Source organism: Elephas maximus, chromosome 23 (genome assembly GCF_024166365.1).
Source record: "Elephas maximus indicus isolate mEleMax1 chromosome 23, mEleMax1 primary haplotype, whole genome shotgun sequence".
Lineage (NCBI taxonomy): Eukaryota > Metazoa > Chordata > Mammalia > Proboscidea > Elephantidae > Elephas > Elephas maximus.
The window spans coordinates 51,361,130-51,380,301 of NC_064841.1; the positions used below are offsets into that span (position 1 = coordinate 51,361,130).

The 19,172-nt window shown below is 41.4% G+C and overlaps 1 protein-coding gene and 1 pseudogene across 1 annotated transcript in view; both read right to left on the reverse strand.

Annotated features, from left to right (window-relative positions):
- Positions 1–6,711, reverse strand: part of XPO4 (exportin 4) — a 193,104-nt gene extending 186,393 nt beyond the window's left edge. Inside the window, exon 1 of the mRNA XM_049867642.1 lies at positions 6,394–6,711. Coding sequence (XP_049723599.1) covers positions 6,394–6,462 — 69 coding nt within the window. The 5' untranslated portion in view covers positions 6,463–6,711. The remainder of the gene's footprint in view (positions 1–6,393) is intronic.
- Positions 6,712–13,959: 7,248 nt separating this feature from the next.
- Positions 13,960–16,255, reverse strand: LOC126066248 (CCR4-NOT transcription complex subunit 4-like; annotated as a pseudogene).
- Positions 16,256–19,172: the final 2,917 nt, after the last annotated feature.

Here is a 19,172-nt window from a genome sequence, read left to right on the forward strand (position 1 = left end):
CTAATATCTAGTGCCACAGCGGGGACTAAAAGACAAGAGTTGAAATAAAAAAAAATGCTTACTCAATATAATGCATCTTTCCAATAAGAAAAGTAAATGCTATAATCAAAATTCTTAATTTTATGACATGTACATATTGGTTGTTGTTATTGCTAGTTGCCATCCAGCTGATTCAGGTCACGGTGACTCCAAATGCACACAGAACTGTTCCATAGGGTTTTCAATTCCGTGAAGGAGATCGCCAGGCCTGTCTTCTGAGATGCCTCTGGGTGAGTTTGCATCAAAAACTTTTCAGCTAGTAGTTGAGCGATTAAATATTTATACCACCCAGCAGCCTTCGCTTATTGGTTACAAAAAAAAAAAAAAAAAAAAGCATTTTATCTTACACATAGAAGTGGGTCAGTATCGACTAAATAAATGTCTAAATACACTATGTTCTCTCAGGCCTTCATACAATCACAACCCTCTACCGGGGATATCCCTTATCCAAATGGGGAAGTCCAGTTTGTCCTTCATTACTCAGCTTAAGAGTCACCTGTTCCAAGAAGCTCTTTCTATATCCCCATCTCAGTCTGCGATAGACGCCCCTCCTCTGTACTCTCATAGAACACTAGTACATAACTCTATCATTAATATCACCTCAAAGTTGCTAATTTATTTGCCTTTCTGCTCCACTACACCAGACACTCCTTGAAAACAAGGCCTGCAACTAACATATACATACAGAACAGATGTTCTAGAATGAATGAATGGCCGGAGTTTGAATGTCAGATCCAAACTAGCTGTATGACCACAGCAAATCATTTACCACCTCTGAATCTCAGATTATCTCATTTCTGAAGTTTCAGAACATCTGTTTATCCTATCTACTTTATAGGACTGAAGGGAGAATCAAATGAGATAGTAAGAATTTTTGTATAGTACCACGATTTTGCAGATGCTTTCAAAAATATTAAACAAATTTCACTACAATTAAAACTATGAAAACCAGTCATGAATCTTTTCTTTAAAGCTGGATTTAGACTTACGAAAATTCATTCTGGTATTAAAATATATAAAATTCTTTTTCTACAAAGTATCAGTTATCACATGTGCTCTGCAATTTCTTATATTATCACTGTACACACTAAGGACAATCTGTACCAACCTAAGAGAGTCCGGGTAGCCAAACCAAGAAAATTCAAAGCAATAAAGCACTCAGACTTACGGTTCAAACCAATGTAATATTAATATATAAGAATACTAAAGTTTTCCGTTATGCTGTCTCTAAAATCAAAACACATCCTTACATTTCATACCTATTCACGAAAAGTAAATAGAAACAAACTTACTTAAAAATTCATCCACAATATGAGATGAACAGAGATAACTGTAGGAAAATATGGATCACATAATCACATTTATGTTAAAAGAATAATTTTTATTGTATTTGTTTTTATATACTTAGAAAATTTCAATATGGATATGTAAGAAGCTATAAACAGTCATCTCTGAAGAGTGGAAATGGGGGTTTAGGGAACTTTTACTTTTCCCTATTCACCCTTCCATACAGCTTGAATTTCTTACCATGCAGAAAGGTACCTCAGTTTTCTTTTTTTTAATCAGAGAAAGTCATATTGTCTCATTTGTATTAAAAAAGAAAAGAAAAACTATATATATACATGTATATTTTTAAAACATAGTGAAAAGTTCAAAATATATTCGGTCAAACAATGTGGATTACTTAGGGAATAGGAGCTGAGGTTGGGGGTGGAGAAAGGGAGAGGAGGGAAAGTCTCAATTTTTATTCAGTAAATTTGCCTGTTCTTGATGTACTTTAAAAGAATGTATTCTGGTATTACAGCAATAATTTTTATATAACATAAAATTTCAAATTTTCAGGTCTACAATTAGGTAACCTCCTAAATTCACACAGTAAGACTCCCACTGAAGAGAATGTTAACATAGAAGTGTTGACTTTACTTATTCTGATACATATTTAACAGACTCTTAATCACGGGCGAATTTTTTGATGATGCCATGTTTTTTCATGAATGGTATGGATGCTCAATCACTGTTTGTCAGTAGTTTTTTATTATTTGAAAAACAGGGGTGTCAACTGCAAGCAGGATATTAACAGTTCCATGAAGCATATCACACACATGGGTCATAGGGGTCCCATGGCACATGGCACTTCCTGGTTACACTTGAGCCATAAAATATCTTATTCAACTTTCCAAAAATACACACAAAATACTAAATAAACATTGCACTTGATGTACATAATTGTTATTAGTTAGATTTAAAAAAAAAAAAAGCCCAGTGCCGTCGAGTCGATAGTTTGATTTAGGGTGGGCCATATCAGTACCACGTCATCACTCATGGGACATGGCGCAGGAAGTACATCACAAACTGTTTTCACACCCCTCAAAAAAAAAAAAAAACTAATTTACTCGAATATTTTCGAACACTGGTAACCGTACCTTCCTAATAACACAAAGGAAACAGTAAACATACTTGCAAGCTTTATCTTGCTATACAGAAGCCAAAAGACTCAAAAGTTTACACAATCACTCTGGGAAGCATCCAGGAAGCATCCCCTCATACAAATGGATCCCGACACTCAAATGTGGCACAGATCAACTTTCTTGTTTTTTAGGCACTTATACCAGTATCCACCATGATGCCAGAATGAACTAAAGTGACTCCAATGCCTGCCAATAAACCTCCAGGGGCAGAAAACGTAACTGAGACATTATGTCCCAGAGACAATGAAAGAGCTGTTGTTAGGTGCTGAGTTGATTCTGACTCATAGTGATTCTGTGTGTTGCTGTTCTTTATGGGAACAGATCTCCAGGTCTCTCTGCCTTTAGGGGGAAATCATTCTTTATGTTGAGCACTATAAAATCCATATATATTTCTTTTATTCTATAGGTCTAGTATACTACTATATTTTGCAGCTTATCCAATAACCTAAATAGGAATGAATTCTAGAAATACACAGTGAGGCAACTGCAATGTCCAAAAACATGAACATATTTAGAAATTTCCCAACAAGTAATGAACTGTAACTTATAGTACTATAACATGTTGACTTTGAAAAGCAACATGGTTGAGTAAAAAGTAAAAATTAAACAAGAGTTCTGAAATGGGAGTCTGGTGATCAGGGTTCTGGATCAGTCTCGTCACTAATTTGCTCTGTGACCTACCCTGGGCAAATCACTTCTACCTCTTCACCTGAGTTTCCCCAGGTGTAAAACGGAAGGGAAAATGCTTAGGCTAAGTTCTTATTTTTCAGGGTCCCTGTTTCCTGAGAGAAGCAGATAAAATCTAAAGACCCTATTATCAAAAATGTATGTTTGCACTCAAAGAAAAGAATTGCTTACAGTTTCCTTCTTGGAATCCGTAAGTTAAGACCTCTGTATTAAAAGATCTCTTTCAATTGTTCTACAGAATAAAAATTCTGTGCTAAAAGAAATGTATGAATTATCTAAAGGAAAAACTATGCAAAAATAATTTTGAAAGGCATCACTAATTAGTTTGAATTTTAAAACACATTTTTGCAGTGAAAAAATAGCAATTCTTTATGAATAAGGTTTTCTCAGATACACAGATGAATAAATGGTAAAATGACACATTCATCTTTTTTATATCCCAAAACTTAATAACTGAAGATGATTTAACAATTTTAACTAACCCCCAATGAATTCGTTTACCCACTTTCTGGCCACACCATCCCACAGGTTAGGCAGTGGTAAATGGTAACAGACAAACCTGAGTTTGAGTCCCCGCTCGGCCACTCTCTATGTAAATTTGGGCAAACTACTTTTTACTTAGCACCCACGTTTAAGTTCTTTAGTCTGTAAAATGAAAAATAATACCTACCTCACAGTTACTGAGGATTAAATAAGGTAATATATGAAAAGTGTTTGGCACAGTGCCTGGCACACAGTAAACACTCAATAAACGTTAATTAATATTATTAATAATAGTAAATGAAATGCAGCTTTCATACTGAGAAATAATACAATAACTGCTAGTCTTGCCATCAGGTACACATTTTTGAATAAAAACCAAACCAAACCTGTTGCCATGAATAGTTAAAAAAAATTTTTCAAAAAGTAAATTTCTATTCTCAATAACTTGTTTCCTTCTCAATAGCCTTTTCCTCTGGAAAGATAAAAGGCATGTAAATGGTATCTATACAGCACATGAGAGGTGATAGAGTGGAAAGAGACCCACCTTTGGAGTCAGATCTAATTCAGTCCCTTAGTAATTATGTAGCCTAGGCCACTTAAACTCCCTCTCAATCTCTTAAGGCTGTTGCAAGAATTAGTAAGTATGTAAAGCATCAAGTCCAGTATCTGACGTGCAGTATACACTCAATAAACAATATTACTATTATACAGTATTACTAGTATTTTTCTCAGCTGCTCCTGATAAGTGATAAAACTAGTTGTACCAGGGATGAGGAGAGGTTCTGGCAAGCACTAATTTGCCAATGATGAGCCCCACTAAACCCACTGCGTCAAGCCGATTCCGACTCATAGTGACCCTACAGGGCAGAGTAGAAACGCCCCATAGAGTTTCCAAGGAGCACCTGGTGGATTCGAACTGCTGACCTCTTGATTAGCATCCGTAGCACTTAACCACTATGCCACCAGGGTTTCTGCCAACATGAGGGATACTAATTTTATCTTATCAATGTAAGAACTAAAGCAGTGTTTTCTGGGTCACATGCTCCTTCCAGAATCTAATGAAAAAGAGGTCCCTAGCTCCTAGAAAAACGTCAGGGATTTCAGGTAACTCTGTATGTTAGGGATTTTAAGAACTTTTGTATTTAAAGGGGATAAGAAGCTGGTTTTTTCTGGACTTGCTTCCGAGAGTCTCAAAATGTTATCTATTCAGTTTGTGACAAACTAACACAAAACCAAACCAAACCTAGTGCCACCGAGTCGATTCCGACTCATAGCGACCCTATAGGACAGGGTAGAATTAACTGCCCCATAGAGTCTCCAAGGAGCGCCTGGCGGATTCGAACTGCTGACCCTTCGGTTAGCGGCCATAGCACTTAACCACTATGCCACCAGGGTTTCCAAATTAACACAATATACTTAATTTTTTCGTGATGAAGTAATTTTTAGACTTCTCAATTTCATGTGCTAAAATATCTGGTGGAGTGCTGGTGGCATAATGGTTAAGAGCTCAGCAGCTAACCAAAACGTCAAGAGTTCAAATCCACCAGCTGCACCTTGGAAACCCTGTGGGGGCAGTTCTATTCTGTCCTATATAGCCACTATGAGTCGGAATCGACTCGACAGCACCTAACAGCAAAATATTTGGTGTTCAGTATGAAAGCAAAACTTGATAAATGGAACCAGAAACTATGCTAGAATTAGTTGAAGTATTTTTAAATGTGAAGCTCGGACACATGACCCAAACATCAACCCAAAAGGAAAAGAAAAAAGTCCAAAAAGGCAACAAAAGATGGCTGCATTAAATTCTAAGGGTTAAACAATTCAAGTAAGCAATCGAGCCAGCCTCTAACTTCCAAAAATAATGCAGAAACACTGAAGTCAATGTATAAAAAACAAACGTGAACCAGCAAATACAGATACACAATTTACTGAGTTACCTGAATGCAGTTTATCCTTAATTCTACTAACTGCATGGAGTACTTTTATCCTTTGACTCGGCCTTCTCAAACTCCCTGGGGTAAATAATCTACTCATCAAACTACTTACTGTATAGTGTAAGAATGAAGTCAACGAGTACCGAAGACGCCACTCTCCTTAACGCGCGACCCACAGGGAGCTCGGTACTGGGCCAGATTTTGCCCCAATGACCTTGGTCCCAAAGGTTCCCCTCCCTCCAACCAGCCGGCCCATCCACGTGCTGCGAGCTGCGGTTACCCCAGAGGTAGCTTCATTTCAGGGAAAGCTCTTGGTGACCCGAATGCACGAAAATAAGGGCTGCTAACAGCATCCAGACACTGTCATTCCTTTCCTCCCGGCACCAACTCCCCAGCGGTGCGCATACAGCTGCACAAATTTCGCCGAACGAAACCCTGTGGAGACAACTCTGACCTCCCTCCCTGCGACCTGGTCTGCGTGGCAGAGAGTAGGGTGAAGACTTGGCACAAAACACTCCTTTCCTACTCCACCACACTCCCGACGCCTGGCTAGGGTGCTGGGCAGCAAAGGGAAGAAGGACAGCCCCAGGAAGGAGAGAACGAAGACAGGAGCAGAAAAGTAGGATGGAGAATCCTGCGCCACGCCACCGCCACCTCCTCCACCACTTCCAGGGCTTCCTGAAGGCCCTTCCCGGTCGCCAGCCCAGCGGGGGGCAAAAACTGGTACAGCAGAATCGGCTGGAGGCCAGAGGGTCCCGGGACCAGGGCCGCGAAGTCCTCACCATCAGAACTTTGGCCGCGTTCTCCAGCTGAGCGATCACTTCTGGGGGCCCCAGCGCCGCCGCCATCATGGTCTCTCTTCAATGACGCGCCATGCGCTGCATTATGGGAGCGGGCACCGGAGCGGCCAATCGCGGCGGCGGGCCTGGAGTCCCGCGCGTTGCCCCGGGGTTGTCGCGGCCTCTGCGGGTCTGGCTCGTCGCCGCGATTTGCGGCGGCAGGGGAGAGGAAGAGCGTAAGCCGCGACTGGCGTCGCCGGGGCAAGGAGCGCCGGAGCTCGGTGTCGGGTCAGGCAGAGCAGCTTGTCCAGACGACGGCGCGGCGCCCTCTTTGCTGCGGAGGACCCCCGCCTGGCAGCCCAGGCGCATGCGCACGGCCCCGGCTCCCGGCCGACAGAGTTCCCACTCCCGATCCGGTGAACACCCGTCGCCCGCGGCAGTCATCGGGCCTTGGCCGAGACGCCAGTCCTCTCCCTGCGTTCTCTGCCTTTCTCGATGCCCACCACTCGCCCCTATTGTTAACATCTCTCCCATTTATCTCCGACTAGAATGTCTTAGACTTGGAACCACTCTCCCAACGTCTATCTTTTCCTGAGATTGCACCTCCTTTCAGAATCTCTCTGCCTTCTGCGTCCTACTTTTCTGTTTCTTCTGGCCGTGGGGTAGATAGCTTCGTTTTCTTAGTGGAGGTCCTTCTGCAGATTTGTTTGGGCAGCCGGTTGCTGTGAGACCTGAGCAGGACAACCCATCTTTTTGCCTTTTCACTTTCAAGGGCTATGTCATATAAAACCAAACGCATTGCCATCTCGTCGATTCCAACTCATAGCCACCCTATAGGACAGAGTAGAACTGCTCCCATAGGGTTTCCAGGGAGCGGCTGGTGGGTTCAAACTGGTGACCTTGAGATTAGCAGCGTAGCTCTTAACTACTGCGCCACAGGAGCTCTAACCTTAACTATCTGGCTTCTTGAATCCAGTAAGTCCTCAGTTGCCACCACCTTTGTCGTGTTTAAAGAATTCAGAAGAGTGATGTTAATTATGGAATAGTGTCGAAAGCTGCATTAGTGTACCTGCTAATCCATTCTTTCCTCCAATGCTTCATTCTCCTTTACAGCATTCCAGGAAAGCTAAGGGGTTAACAGTGCCTGATTTACAGTAAACCAAGAAACAAAACGCATTGCCCTAGAGTCGACTCCCACTCATAGCGACCCTATAAGACAGAGTAGAAGGGCCCCATAGAGTTTCCAAAGAGTGCCTGGTGGATCCGAACTGCTGACCTTTTGGTTAGCTGCCATAGCACTGAACTCTATGCAACCAGAGTTTCCTGAAGTGTAGTAGGTACTCAAATATTTGATCGAATATAATGATCTACAAAAGGATTACAAAATGACTAGCTGCTACAAAGAGTAATTACTGCAGATCAATGATACATGTACAAATGCATAGATAAACGAATAATTTGTGACATTAAATGTTTCAGTGAGGCCTATAATGCTTCACATTTGGCCCTGAGTCCCAAAACATTTGTTTGGTGCAATTCTGTAAGAAGTTTGCATCTAGATACTCTTTATAAAGAGAAAGAAGGAAATGTGTTTCACCGAATGTGAGAATGAGTATGCTTCTTTTCAAATTAACTTAGTGTTTTGAAATTAGAGACTTTATAAGTGGGTTACAGACTGATCACATGCAACTGGGAGCCATGAATTTTAGGGAAAAGAAAACATTTAAGTTGAGAATCTCAAGGTTGAAAGACACTTTAGAATTTACCTACCAGTTCAGTGTCCCATCCAATGCTTGAATCTTGTTGCTTGATTTATTTTTCAATAATAACACTCTTATGGAGGAAAAAAGTAGTATTCTAATCTAGCCAACATGCTCTGCATACCCTAAAATTGAAGAGGAGAGATAATTGTACAAATTAAAATAATTTCTCCCTAGGCATGAGAGTGATGTTTGTAGTCTAGGTAAATGCCTGGCTAAAAAGTGATTATTGCTGAAATCAAGAACGTTTCACAAAGACGCCCCACCTACTTTCAGCATACTACTTTGTTATGGGTTGAATTGTGTCCCACAAATACATGTGTTGTAAATCCTAAGCCCTGGTGGCGCAGAGGTTAAGCGTTCAGCTGCTAACCAAAAGGTCAGCAGTTCGAGTCCATCAGCTGCTCCTTGGAAACCCTACGAGGCAGTTCTACTTTGTGCTATAGGGTCACTATGAGTCGGAATCTACTTGGTGGCAATGCATTTGGTTTTTATGCCTGTGGCTATGGAGCCCCGGTGGCACCATGGTGAAACACTTGGCTGCTAACCAAAAGGTTAGCCATTTGAATCCACTAGCTGCTCCTTGAAAACCTTAAGGGACAACCCTATGTCTGCCCTAAGTGGACAACGGCTGGAATTCAAATCAAAAGAACTGGATTTTAAACTGCCCCATAGGGTTTCCAAGGACCAGCTGATAGATTCGAACTGCCGACTTTTTGGTTAGCAGTCTGAGCTCCTGACCACTTTGCTGCCAGGGCTCCTTTTAAAATAATAGTGGTTAATTAATTCATTTTCATCAGTTGTTCTCACTGCTTTCCGGCATATAGATTAATGACATATAAGAATTTCATATCAAAATGTAGATGTTCCAAACAATTTGAGAATACTACAATAATGATAGTTAACATTTATCATTACTCATAGTTATGGTGTACTCTTATACAGTTACCATCTGTGATTGTTAAGGTTGTGTGTCAGCCTGGTTGGGCCACAATTCTCAGCGGTTTGGCAGTTACGATGTAGTTCAGCAGTCATATAGTGATGTGATCACCTCCATGATGAGATTTGATATAATGTGATCACCTCCATGATAGGATCTGTTGTCAATAACCAATCATTTGAAAGAGGGCTTCCTTGGGGGGCTTGGCCTGCACCCAACATAGGTACTTTCTGGCAAGGCTCGTGGGCTTTTGCTCAGTCTGAATCCTGCAGCTGGCTCCTGTTCATCTGACCTCCAGTTCCTGGGACTTGAGCTAGCAGCTAACCTGCAGTCTTGCCTGCCAATCTTGGGATTTGTCGGTCTCTGCAGCCTGTGAGCCAGAGCCCTGCTGTCTGACCTGCCAATCTTGGATTCACCATCCCTGCAGCTACGTGAGTCTGGAGGAGCCTCCATCCTGACCCAAGGACTTGGGACTTTCCAGCCTCTACAACACATGAGCCATTTCCTTGATATAAATTTCTCTGTGTATATATTTATACACTTTACAGGTTTTGCTTCTGTAGAGAATCCAGCCTAAGATGTTGTGTGATGGACACTAAGCCATTTTCATCTATCAACTCACTGAAACCTCATAGCCACCTCTAAAGCAAGTTAACTAACTGCTGTATACTCCAATTTCCTCATGTATAATGTGGGGATAATAATACTAAAAATAGTATTATTATCCCCACATTATACATGAGGAAATTGGAGTATACAGCAGTTAGTTAACTTGCTTTAGAAGCAGTGGAATTGGTATATGAACCCAGACATTCTAGCTCCATATCCCATACTCTTAACTACAGGATAATGCCTCTAGGTAGAGGGTAAGTCACTTGAAATGATAGTAAAAAAAAAAAACCAAACCCAATGCCGTCCGTGATAGTAGCCTAAGTAAATGTATTTTAAGCAATCATGTCAACTTTTTCACTTATGCATAATTTTTAAAAATCTATTAAAAATCAGAAACCCTGATGGTGTCGTGGTTAAGCATTATGGCTGCTAACCAAAGGGTCGGCAGTTCGAATCCGCCAGGTGCTCCTTGGAAACTCTATGAGGCAGTTCTACCCTGTCCTATAGGGTCACTATGAGTCAGAATCGACTCAACGGCACTGGGTTTGGTTTTTTGGTAATTAAAAATCTACATTAAAAAATCTATGTCAAACTTGAAGCATACTTTAGAGAATCAGGGGAGGAAGAAAATCTCTTTTTTAGAAACCATCTCTAAAACTCAAAGGAGAATGCTATTTATAGGAATAATTCCCTTAAATATGAAAAACCCTGGATCTAGAAAATATTAAGGGATCTTGTAACCTGAAGTTCTGAAACCTTTAAAGGCAGCAGTATGGGACCAGGATTATTATGGTATCAAATTTATAGAAACCTGATATATTTGCCCGGAAATAAAAACATGACAGATCAAAAGGGAAAATACCTGTACTTAAAACATTTCTTTTCCACAGAAAGTATATTTGTGCACTTATGATATGGCTATGAAACATTTGTATTTGGAGTTCTAAAATATTAAATATTTTGTTAATGTATAGCACAATACAGCATTTATCTTTAAAGACTTGAGGGTGTGAGTGGCCATCTAAAATACTCCACTGGCCTCACCCCATCTGGAGCAACGGAGAGTGAAGAATATCAAAGACACAAAGAAAAGATTAGTCCAAATGACTGATGGACCACAAGTACTACAACCTCCATTAGACTGAGTCCAGCACAACTAGATGGTGCCTGGCTACCACACTGACTCCTCTGACAGGGATCACAATAGAGGGTCCTGGACAGAGCTGGAGATAAATGTAGAACAAAATTCTAACACACAAAAAAGACCAGACTTACTGGTCTGACAGAGACTAGAGAAACCCTGAGAGTATGGCCCCCGGACACCCTTTTTGCTCAGTAATGAAGTCACTCCTGAGGTTCCCCCTTCAGCCAAAGATTAGACAGGCCCATAAAACAAAACAAAACTAAAGGGGCACACCAGCCCGGGGCAAGAACAAGAAGGCAAGAGAGAACAGGAAAGCTGGTAGTAGGGAATCCAAGGTCAAGAAAGGAAGAGTGTTGACATGTCATGCAGTTGGTAAGAATGTCACAAAACAATATGCGTACTAATTGTTTAATGAGAAGCTAGTTCTGTAAACCTTCATCTAAAGTACAATTTTATGTATATATATATATATATATATGTATGGCACAATTTTTGTGTGTACATGTATGAATCACTCAATTAACAGCCAAAAGTAGAGTGGCTTTATCCTTCCTACTCTTGCTAGATTTGATGCGTTGAACACTAATGACCAGAGACCAGACCAGTTGTAGAATGATGTCAAGGAAATCACACATGAAGAAAATAAGAGGTCATTAAAAAGACATGGGAGAAAGAAAAGGCCTAAATGGATGTCAGAAAAGACTCTGAAACTTGCTCTTGAACATCGAGTACCAAAAGCAAAAGGTAAAAAGATGAAGTAAAAGAGCTAAATGGAAGATTTCAAAGGGCAGCTAGAAAAGACAAAGTATGATAATGACATGTGCAAAGAGCTGGAGCTAGAAAACCAAAAGGAAAGAACACTCTCAGCATTTCTCAAGCTGAAAGAACTGAAGAAAAAATTCAGGCCTCAAGTTGCAATTCTGTAGGATTCTATAGTAAAAATATTAAATGATGCAGGAAGCATCAAAAGAAGATGGAAGGAATACACAGAGTCAGTATACCAAAAAGAATTGGTCGACTTCAACCATTTGAGGAGATAACAGATTATCAGAAGCCGATGACACTGAAGGAAGAAGTCCAAGCTGCTCGGAAGGCATTGGTGAAAAACAAGGCTTCAGGAATGGACAGAATACCAACTGAGATGTTTCAACAAACGGATGCAGTGCTGGAAGTGCTCACTCATCTATGCCAAGAAATTTGGAAGAGAGCTACCTGGCCAACCGACTAGAAGAAGTCCATATATTTATGCCTATTCCCAAGAAAAGTGATCCAACAGAATGTGGAAATTATTGAACAGTATCATTAATATCACATGCAAACAAAATTTTGCTGAAGATCATTCAAAAGTGGGTGTAGCAGTATATCGACAGGGAACTACCAGAAATTCAGGCTGCATTTAGAAGAGAATGTGGAACCAGGGATATCATTGCTGATGTCAGATGGATCCTGGCTGAAAGCAGAGAATACCAGAAAGATGTTTACCTGTGTTCTATTGACTATGCAAAGGCATTCGACTGTGTGGATCAAACAAATTATGCATAACATTTCAGAGAGAATGGGAATTCTGGAACACTTAACTGTGCTCATGAGGAATCTGTAGATGGATCAAGAGGCAGTCGCTCAAACAGAACAAGAGGTTACTGCGTGATTTAAAGTCAGGAAAGGTGTGCATCAGGGTTGTATTCTTTCACCATACTTATTCAATCTGTATGCTGAGCAAATAATCTGAGAAGCTGGACTATATAAAGAAGGACAGGGAATCAGGATTAGAGGAAGACTCATTAACAACCTGTGTTATGCAGATGACACAACCTTGCTTACTGAAAGTGAAGAGGCTTGTAAGCACTTACTGATGAAAATCAAAGACCACAGCCTTCAGTACGGATTACACCTCAACCTAGAGAAAACAAAAATCCTCACAACTGGACCAATAAGCATCATGATGAGCAGAGAAAAGATTGAGGTTGTCAAGGATTTCATTTTACTTGGATCCATAATCAACACCCATGGAAGCAGCAGTCAAGAAATCAGAAGATGCATTGCATTGGGCAAATCGGCTACAAAAGGCTTCTTTAAAGTGTTGAAAAGCAAAGATGTCACCTTGAAGACTAAGGTGTGCCTGATGCAAGCTGTGGTGTTTTCAGTTGCCTCATATGTATGTGAAAGCTGGACAATGAATAAGGACGATTGAAGAAGAATCAGTGCCTTTGAAGTGTGGTGTTGGCAAAGAATATTGAATATACTGTGAACTGCCAAAAGAACGAACAAATCTGTCTTGGAAGAAGTAGAACCAGAATGCTCCTTAGAAGCAAGGATGGTGAGACTATGTCTCTCATACTTGGAACATGTTATCAGGAGGGTTCAGTCCCTGGAGAAGGACATCATGCTTGGTAAAGTAGAGGGTCAGTGAAAAAGAGGAAGAAGACCTTTGATGAGATGAATTGGCACAGTGGCTGCAACAATGGGCTCAAGTATAGCAACCATTGTGAGGATGGCGCAGGACCGGACGGTATTTCGTTCTGTTGTGGTTAGGGTTGCTATGAGTCAGAATCGACTCAGTGGCACCTCACAACAACTTACTAATTGCCATCTTAAAATTTATTTTTGAACCAATTTATATAACATCCAAATGTAAAAGCAAAACTTTTATCATGCTGTTGTATTCTACGGCACCATAATGTCAGAGCCCACTTTTTTTTTATTTATATGATACATGAAAACTTGGCAACTCTCCTATTAAATAAAATGCTTCTAAACAACAGCCACCTTCTTTATAAAACACACTCTTATAAGACATCCATCCAATTAAAATTTTTTGAGATTGTAATACACCAAAAACAAACCCACTGCTGTCGAGTCGATTCCGACTGATAGCAACCCTATAGGACAGAGTAGAACTACCCCATAGGGTTTCCAAGGAGCACCTGGCAGATTCAAACTGATGACCCTTTGGTTAGCAGCGATAGCACTTAACCACTACACCACCAGGGTTTCTGAGACTGTAATAAAGACCTTTAATTTTTTTCCAGAGAAATTTCTGAAACTAACAAAAAGTGCTCCCTACCCAGCCAACAAGCTGAAGGCATGAGGGTATTTACAAATTTTCAAAGCCTTTAAATGAATCCACCCGCTGTAGGAACCCCTCCTGGACCTGTGTGGTGCTGTGGGGGGAGATGCATGTCTAACAAATTATTATTTCAGGTAGAGCTTGCCATGTGGTTCTGTGCAAGATGCTGTTGCATGGCAAGGCCATCCAAGGATGGGGGCTTCCTGGCCTGGAAAACTGAATGAATGATAAACTGCTTGGTGCTGCTGAAATGAGGAGCACCTCTGTGGAAAGACTAAAAAGATGCTATTGAGAGAGTTGGCACAGGTAGTGCAGCAGGATGCAAGAATCCAGGTAGTCAGAGTGTGTGAGGAAGAGTTCTGAAGAGATCTGGGCAAAGGGAATGTTATGGATTGAATTGTGTCCCCCCAAAATATGTGCTGTAAATCCTAACCCCTATAATGGTTATAATCCCATTTGGGAGTGAGTTTTCTTTGTTATGTTAATGAAGCAGTGTTAATGCAGGGTGTGTCTTAATTCAATCTCTTTTGAGATATATAAAAACAGCAAGCTAGTGAGCAGAGATGGGAGATAGATGCCATGCCACATGAAGATCACCATGGAGCTAAGGGACAGAAGCTGAAGAGACAAGGCCTTCACCCAGAGCTGACAGAGACAGAAAGCCTTCCCCTGGAGCCAACACGCTGATTGTGGACTTCTAGTCTTCTAATTCGGAGAAAATAAATTTCTGCTTGTTAAAACCACACTCTTGTATTTTCTGTTATAGCAGCACTAGATAACTAAGAGAGGGAGGGTTGGTTTGGACTGATAGTTCCTTCTCAATCAGGTCTGCTAAAGCTTTTCAAGAGACATCAAAGGGATCAAAGGCCAACACCTCCTCTGGTTATGTGGAAGAACCAAAGCCAAATGCTGTTTGCCAGTCCACAGTAGATGATGTTGTTGTTGTTAGTTGCTGTTGAGTCAATTTAGACTCATGGCAGCCCCACATGTGTAGAGCAGAACTGCTTCTAAGGATTTTCAAGGCTGTGACCTTTGGAATTTTATCGCCAGCCAGGCCTTTCTTCTGAGTAACCTCCAACCTTTTGGCTAGTAGTTGAGCACTTAGCTGTGCCATTCAGAGACTCCTAGAGGATGATAATGGGCTGTTTTTGACATGAGTTTTGTGGTTGTGGTGCTGTAGGCAGTTCCTGAACATCTGAGGGATGCTGGGGAAAGGAGAAAGTCTGCCTGGGATGGGTTGGGGGAAGGTGAAAGTTGTCGGAGAATAGCCACTGTGACTCTGTCACTGCTCCCTCAAAAGGGGATCAAGTACTCTGACTGGATGAACTAATGATCGAATTGGACTTTTTTATTTTTTCCAGAAACAAAATGCTTCATTTGTACTATGAGACTGTAAAAGAAAACCAAGTTTACCATTGACACTGTGCTTTTTTAAAAAAAAACACACTTTAGAGCAGTTTGAGCTTGACAGAGTAGGTTGGATTTTGACAAACCAGGTGATGGTGAAGACATATTCCTCTTAATTATCTGCTGGGAATTGTCACTGTTTCCTGTACTGAAAGTGTCTGGAGGTTTGTCAGTTGGGCTCTGCAGTGCTGTCACCTTGTTCTTATTCTTGTCATTTAAACTCATGAACAGCTGGTGAAAATTGGGACTTCAGTAGCTTCTGCTCATGTTCTTGGTGTCTACCCACCTGCATTTCCTCTCTTGTGGAGCTGGCCGCCCCCAATTCGTGTAGACACATGAAGTCAGGTTTTGGACACTACACATTCTTTGAGCAGTTGCTGCAGTACCTTGTTATCCATGGAAATGCTAGAAGTGCTTTGCCATCTGCCACCCTGTTGTGGACATGCTGTCCTGCTCTGAGGGCATCTTCTGACCAGAGAGAGGTTGCACCATCACTAACACTTAGATGTGGTGGGCCTGAACATGATGTGCAGTTATTGATGGCAACTTTTTATATCTCACCAAGCCTCCGAAGTATCAGGGTCCTTTTAAAATCTCTGCGTCTGTTAGGTGCTGAGATAGACCTACGACAAAGACAAGGTTTTTTGTACAACACATGCACTAGCCAAATGTTAGCCATCTTTCCGATACTTTGTTTTCTCTCATTCGTTTCTGGTTTTTCCTCATTCCTGATCCTTTGCTATTCTTCCTGGGAGAGTGGTTTGTACACTCAGGGTCTTCTGGATGTCCCTTTCTACATGGAAGAAAAAGCTGATTTCATCACTGTAAGTGTGATGCCAACAAAATCAGCACATCTGGTAGCCACACACACAAGGGAGAAAGCCAATGTCATCTCTTTCCAAGCATTCAGTATTAAGAGAGGTTTTTCCCCACATCAGTACTGTGAGACATCTTCCCCTTGATTAAATTGCCGCAGAAGTCTATACTATGAAACCTGTGAGAGCAGGAACTCAACGGGACTGCCTTGTTTTTCCAGGTCTCGAAAGTTTTCTGCCTTTGACAGGGTGCAGTCTTACCACTTTTCTATTCCTCATTTTAGTGGAAAATATTTGAGTTTTCCTTCTCTGACAGGTTTCCAAATTACACAGGTTCTGACTTTCACAGGTTTTACGATAATAAATTAAAGGAAAAGAAAGTTCAGCCCCAAGCGCTAAAACAGCGCTCTGAAGACCCACCTTCCTTGCCTTGCTTTTCCCTAACCATCCTAACAAGGGACAACCACAGAATGAGTGTCTGAGAACAGCTCCTTGTACCAGGTCTGACTGCTGCTGTGAATGACCTTTACCACTGAGATTCTGTTTTTAGAAAGTTCCTTGTCAACAATTTTTAAGAGTGTGAAAGAGTTCCAAAACCAAAAGTCTGAGAACCGCTGCCTCAGAGACCTTCTCAACTTAGAACAGTATCCTCTGACATATCCAGTCTGCTGGGGGGAAAAGTGGCTTTTGCCAAGAGGGCTTTGTTCATTACTGGGTTTTTTTTTTTTTTTTTTGGTTGTTTTTTAAATTTTTTTCTCTTTTATTCGTCTTTAACTACAGAAGCACCATTGCAATCCAACCAGGCTGACCCCACTGTCCCAGAGACCAGACGCGCCATCTACACTCTGCCACTGCCATGTGACTGTGGCTTCTCGCACCTATTGTTTTCCTCCGTGTAAAACCATCCCCGGCCCTGCAATAATTTTCATCCTGTTTATCTTCCAACAAAGTACAAGCCCACCACTTACCAAAGACTGCCCAACCAGCTCAGCTAACCCTGACCCTGCAAATTAACTTAAAATGGAGAAAAACTGATATCTGAAGCAAAAATACATTCTTTACGTAGCCTTAAAATAATCCTCTCTCCAAGGTTCTAAGTTCTTCTAAATCTGGAAAGTAAATGCTACAAATTTCAAGTTGATGACTGTAAATACTAATGATCTATAGCATTTACTAACAGAATTAATGAGAGGATCCTATGTCATGGATTGAATTCTGTCCCCCCAAAATATCTGTCAACTTAACAGGTCCTAATTCCCAGTATTGTACGATTGTCTACCATTTTGCCATCTGATGTGATTTCTCTATGTGTTGTAAATCCTGTCGCTATGATGTAATGAGATGGATTAGTGGCAGTTATACCGATGATGTCTACCAGATTAGATAATGTCTTAAGCTAATCTCTTTTGAGATATTAAAGACAGAAGTGAGCAGAGAGACTTGGGGACCTTATACCACCAAGAAAGCAGTGCAAGGAGCAGAGCACGTCCTTTGGACCTGAGGTTCCCATGCTGAGATGTTTCCAGACCATGGAAAGACTGATGATTAGGACTTTCCTCTAGAGCCGACAGAGAGAGAAAGCCTTCCCCTAGAGCCAGTGTCCTGAATTCAGACTTCTAGCCTACTTGACTGTGAGAGAATAAGCTTCTTTGTTAAAGCCATGCACTTGTGATATTTCTGTTACAGCAGCACTGGATGACTAAGACATCCTGCATGCTTTGTACTGTTTTTCTGTAAAAACTTGTGATAAATTTATGTAGGGACTCCCCATGGATTTTAAAAGCATATAAATTTCAATTTTAAGCATTCAGTGTGCAAAATGATGTTTAATATGTACATTGAACAAAATGCTGCTCAGTGTACATTTGTTGACTTAATGTGGAATAAATGAATAACAGGTGCATAAAAAACCAAACCCATTGCCATCGAGTCAACTCCAACTCATACTGACCCTATAAGACAGGGTAGAACTGCCCCATAGAGTTTCCAAGGAGCACCTGGTGAATTCAAACTGCTAACCTTTTAGTTAGCAGCCATAGCACTTAACCACTACACCACCACAGTTTCCGGTAGGTGCCAATAGTGGTTTAAAGAAGCCCTGGTGGCCCAGAAGTTAAGAACTCAGCTGCTAACCAAAAGGTTGACAGTTTGAATTGACCAGCTGCTCCTTGGAAACCCCGTGGGACAGTTCTACTCTGTCCTATAGGGTCGCTATGAGTCGGAATCAACTCAAAGGCAATGGGTTTTGGTATAGTCATTTAAGAACAGAGTAAGCTATGTCATTCAATTGTCTGGTTTGTTTGATTGATTTTGTTTTAGGCACATAATGCAGATTGGCTTAATAGAAATCAGCAAAACATTGTTTCTCAGTGAGTATGTTGGTTCAGAAGCAACTTCCTGGAAAATGTAGACATAAAAAGAAGTAATTAAAAGAAAATATTCCAGGAGGCGGGGCCAAGATGGCAGAGTAGTCAGACACTTCCAGTAATCCCTCTTACAACAAAGACCCCAAAAAACAGGTGAAACAATTATATTTATGACAAGCTAGAAGCTCTGAACATCAAAGGCAAAGTTACAAAATGGAATGAGCAGTAGGGATAGGGAGAGATGGTTCAGAAGCAGAGAGGAGTTGCAGGACCTGAATCACCAGGAACCATCAGGCACCATTCCCTGGAGCGACCACAGCGTGGCAGGCGGTACCGTTCCAGATGAGGATTCATCAGGGGGAGAAAGGGAGCTGCACAGCCTTCTCACACCTTCGGGATCGGAGAAGAACGGCCCTACTGGCAAAAGCTAAGTACTTGAGTTAATTTTACCATGCCCCCAGCCCCCAAGCCGGCTTCAGTGGCTGTAGATTTCCCTGGGCCACAGATAGGCCCTGATGCATGCTCTTACCCATTCTCCTGGCCTTGGAGAAAGAATAAATTCACAGTTGGGGGAAAAGATAACCTGCCAGCTCTACTAAGTGGAGAGCTCAGGACAGAAGCGGGTCCTGTCCAGGCATAAATGGTCTGTGGATTTGAATACCTTTCCCCCT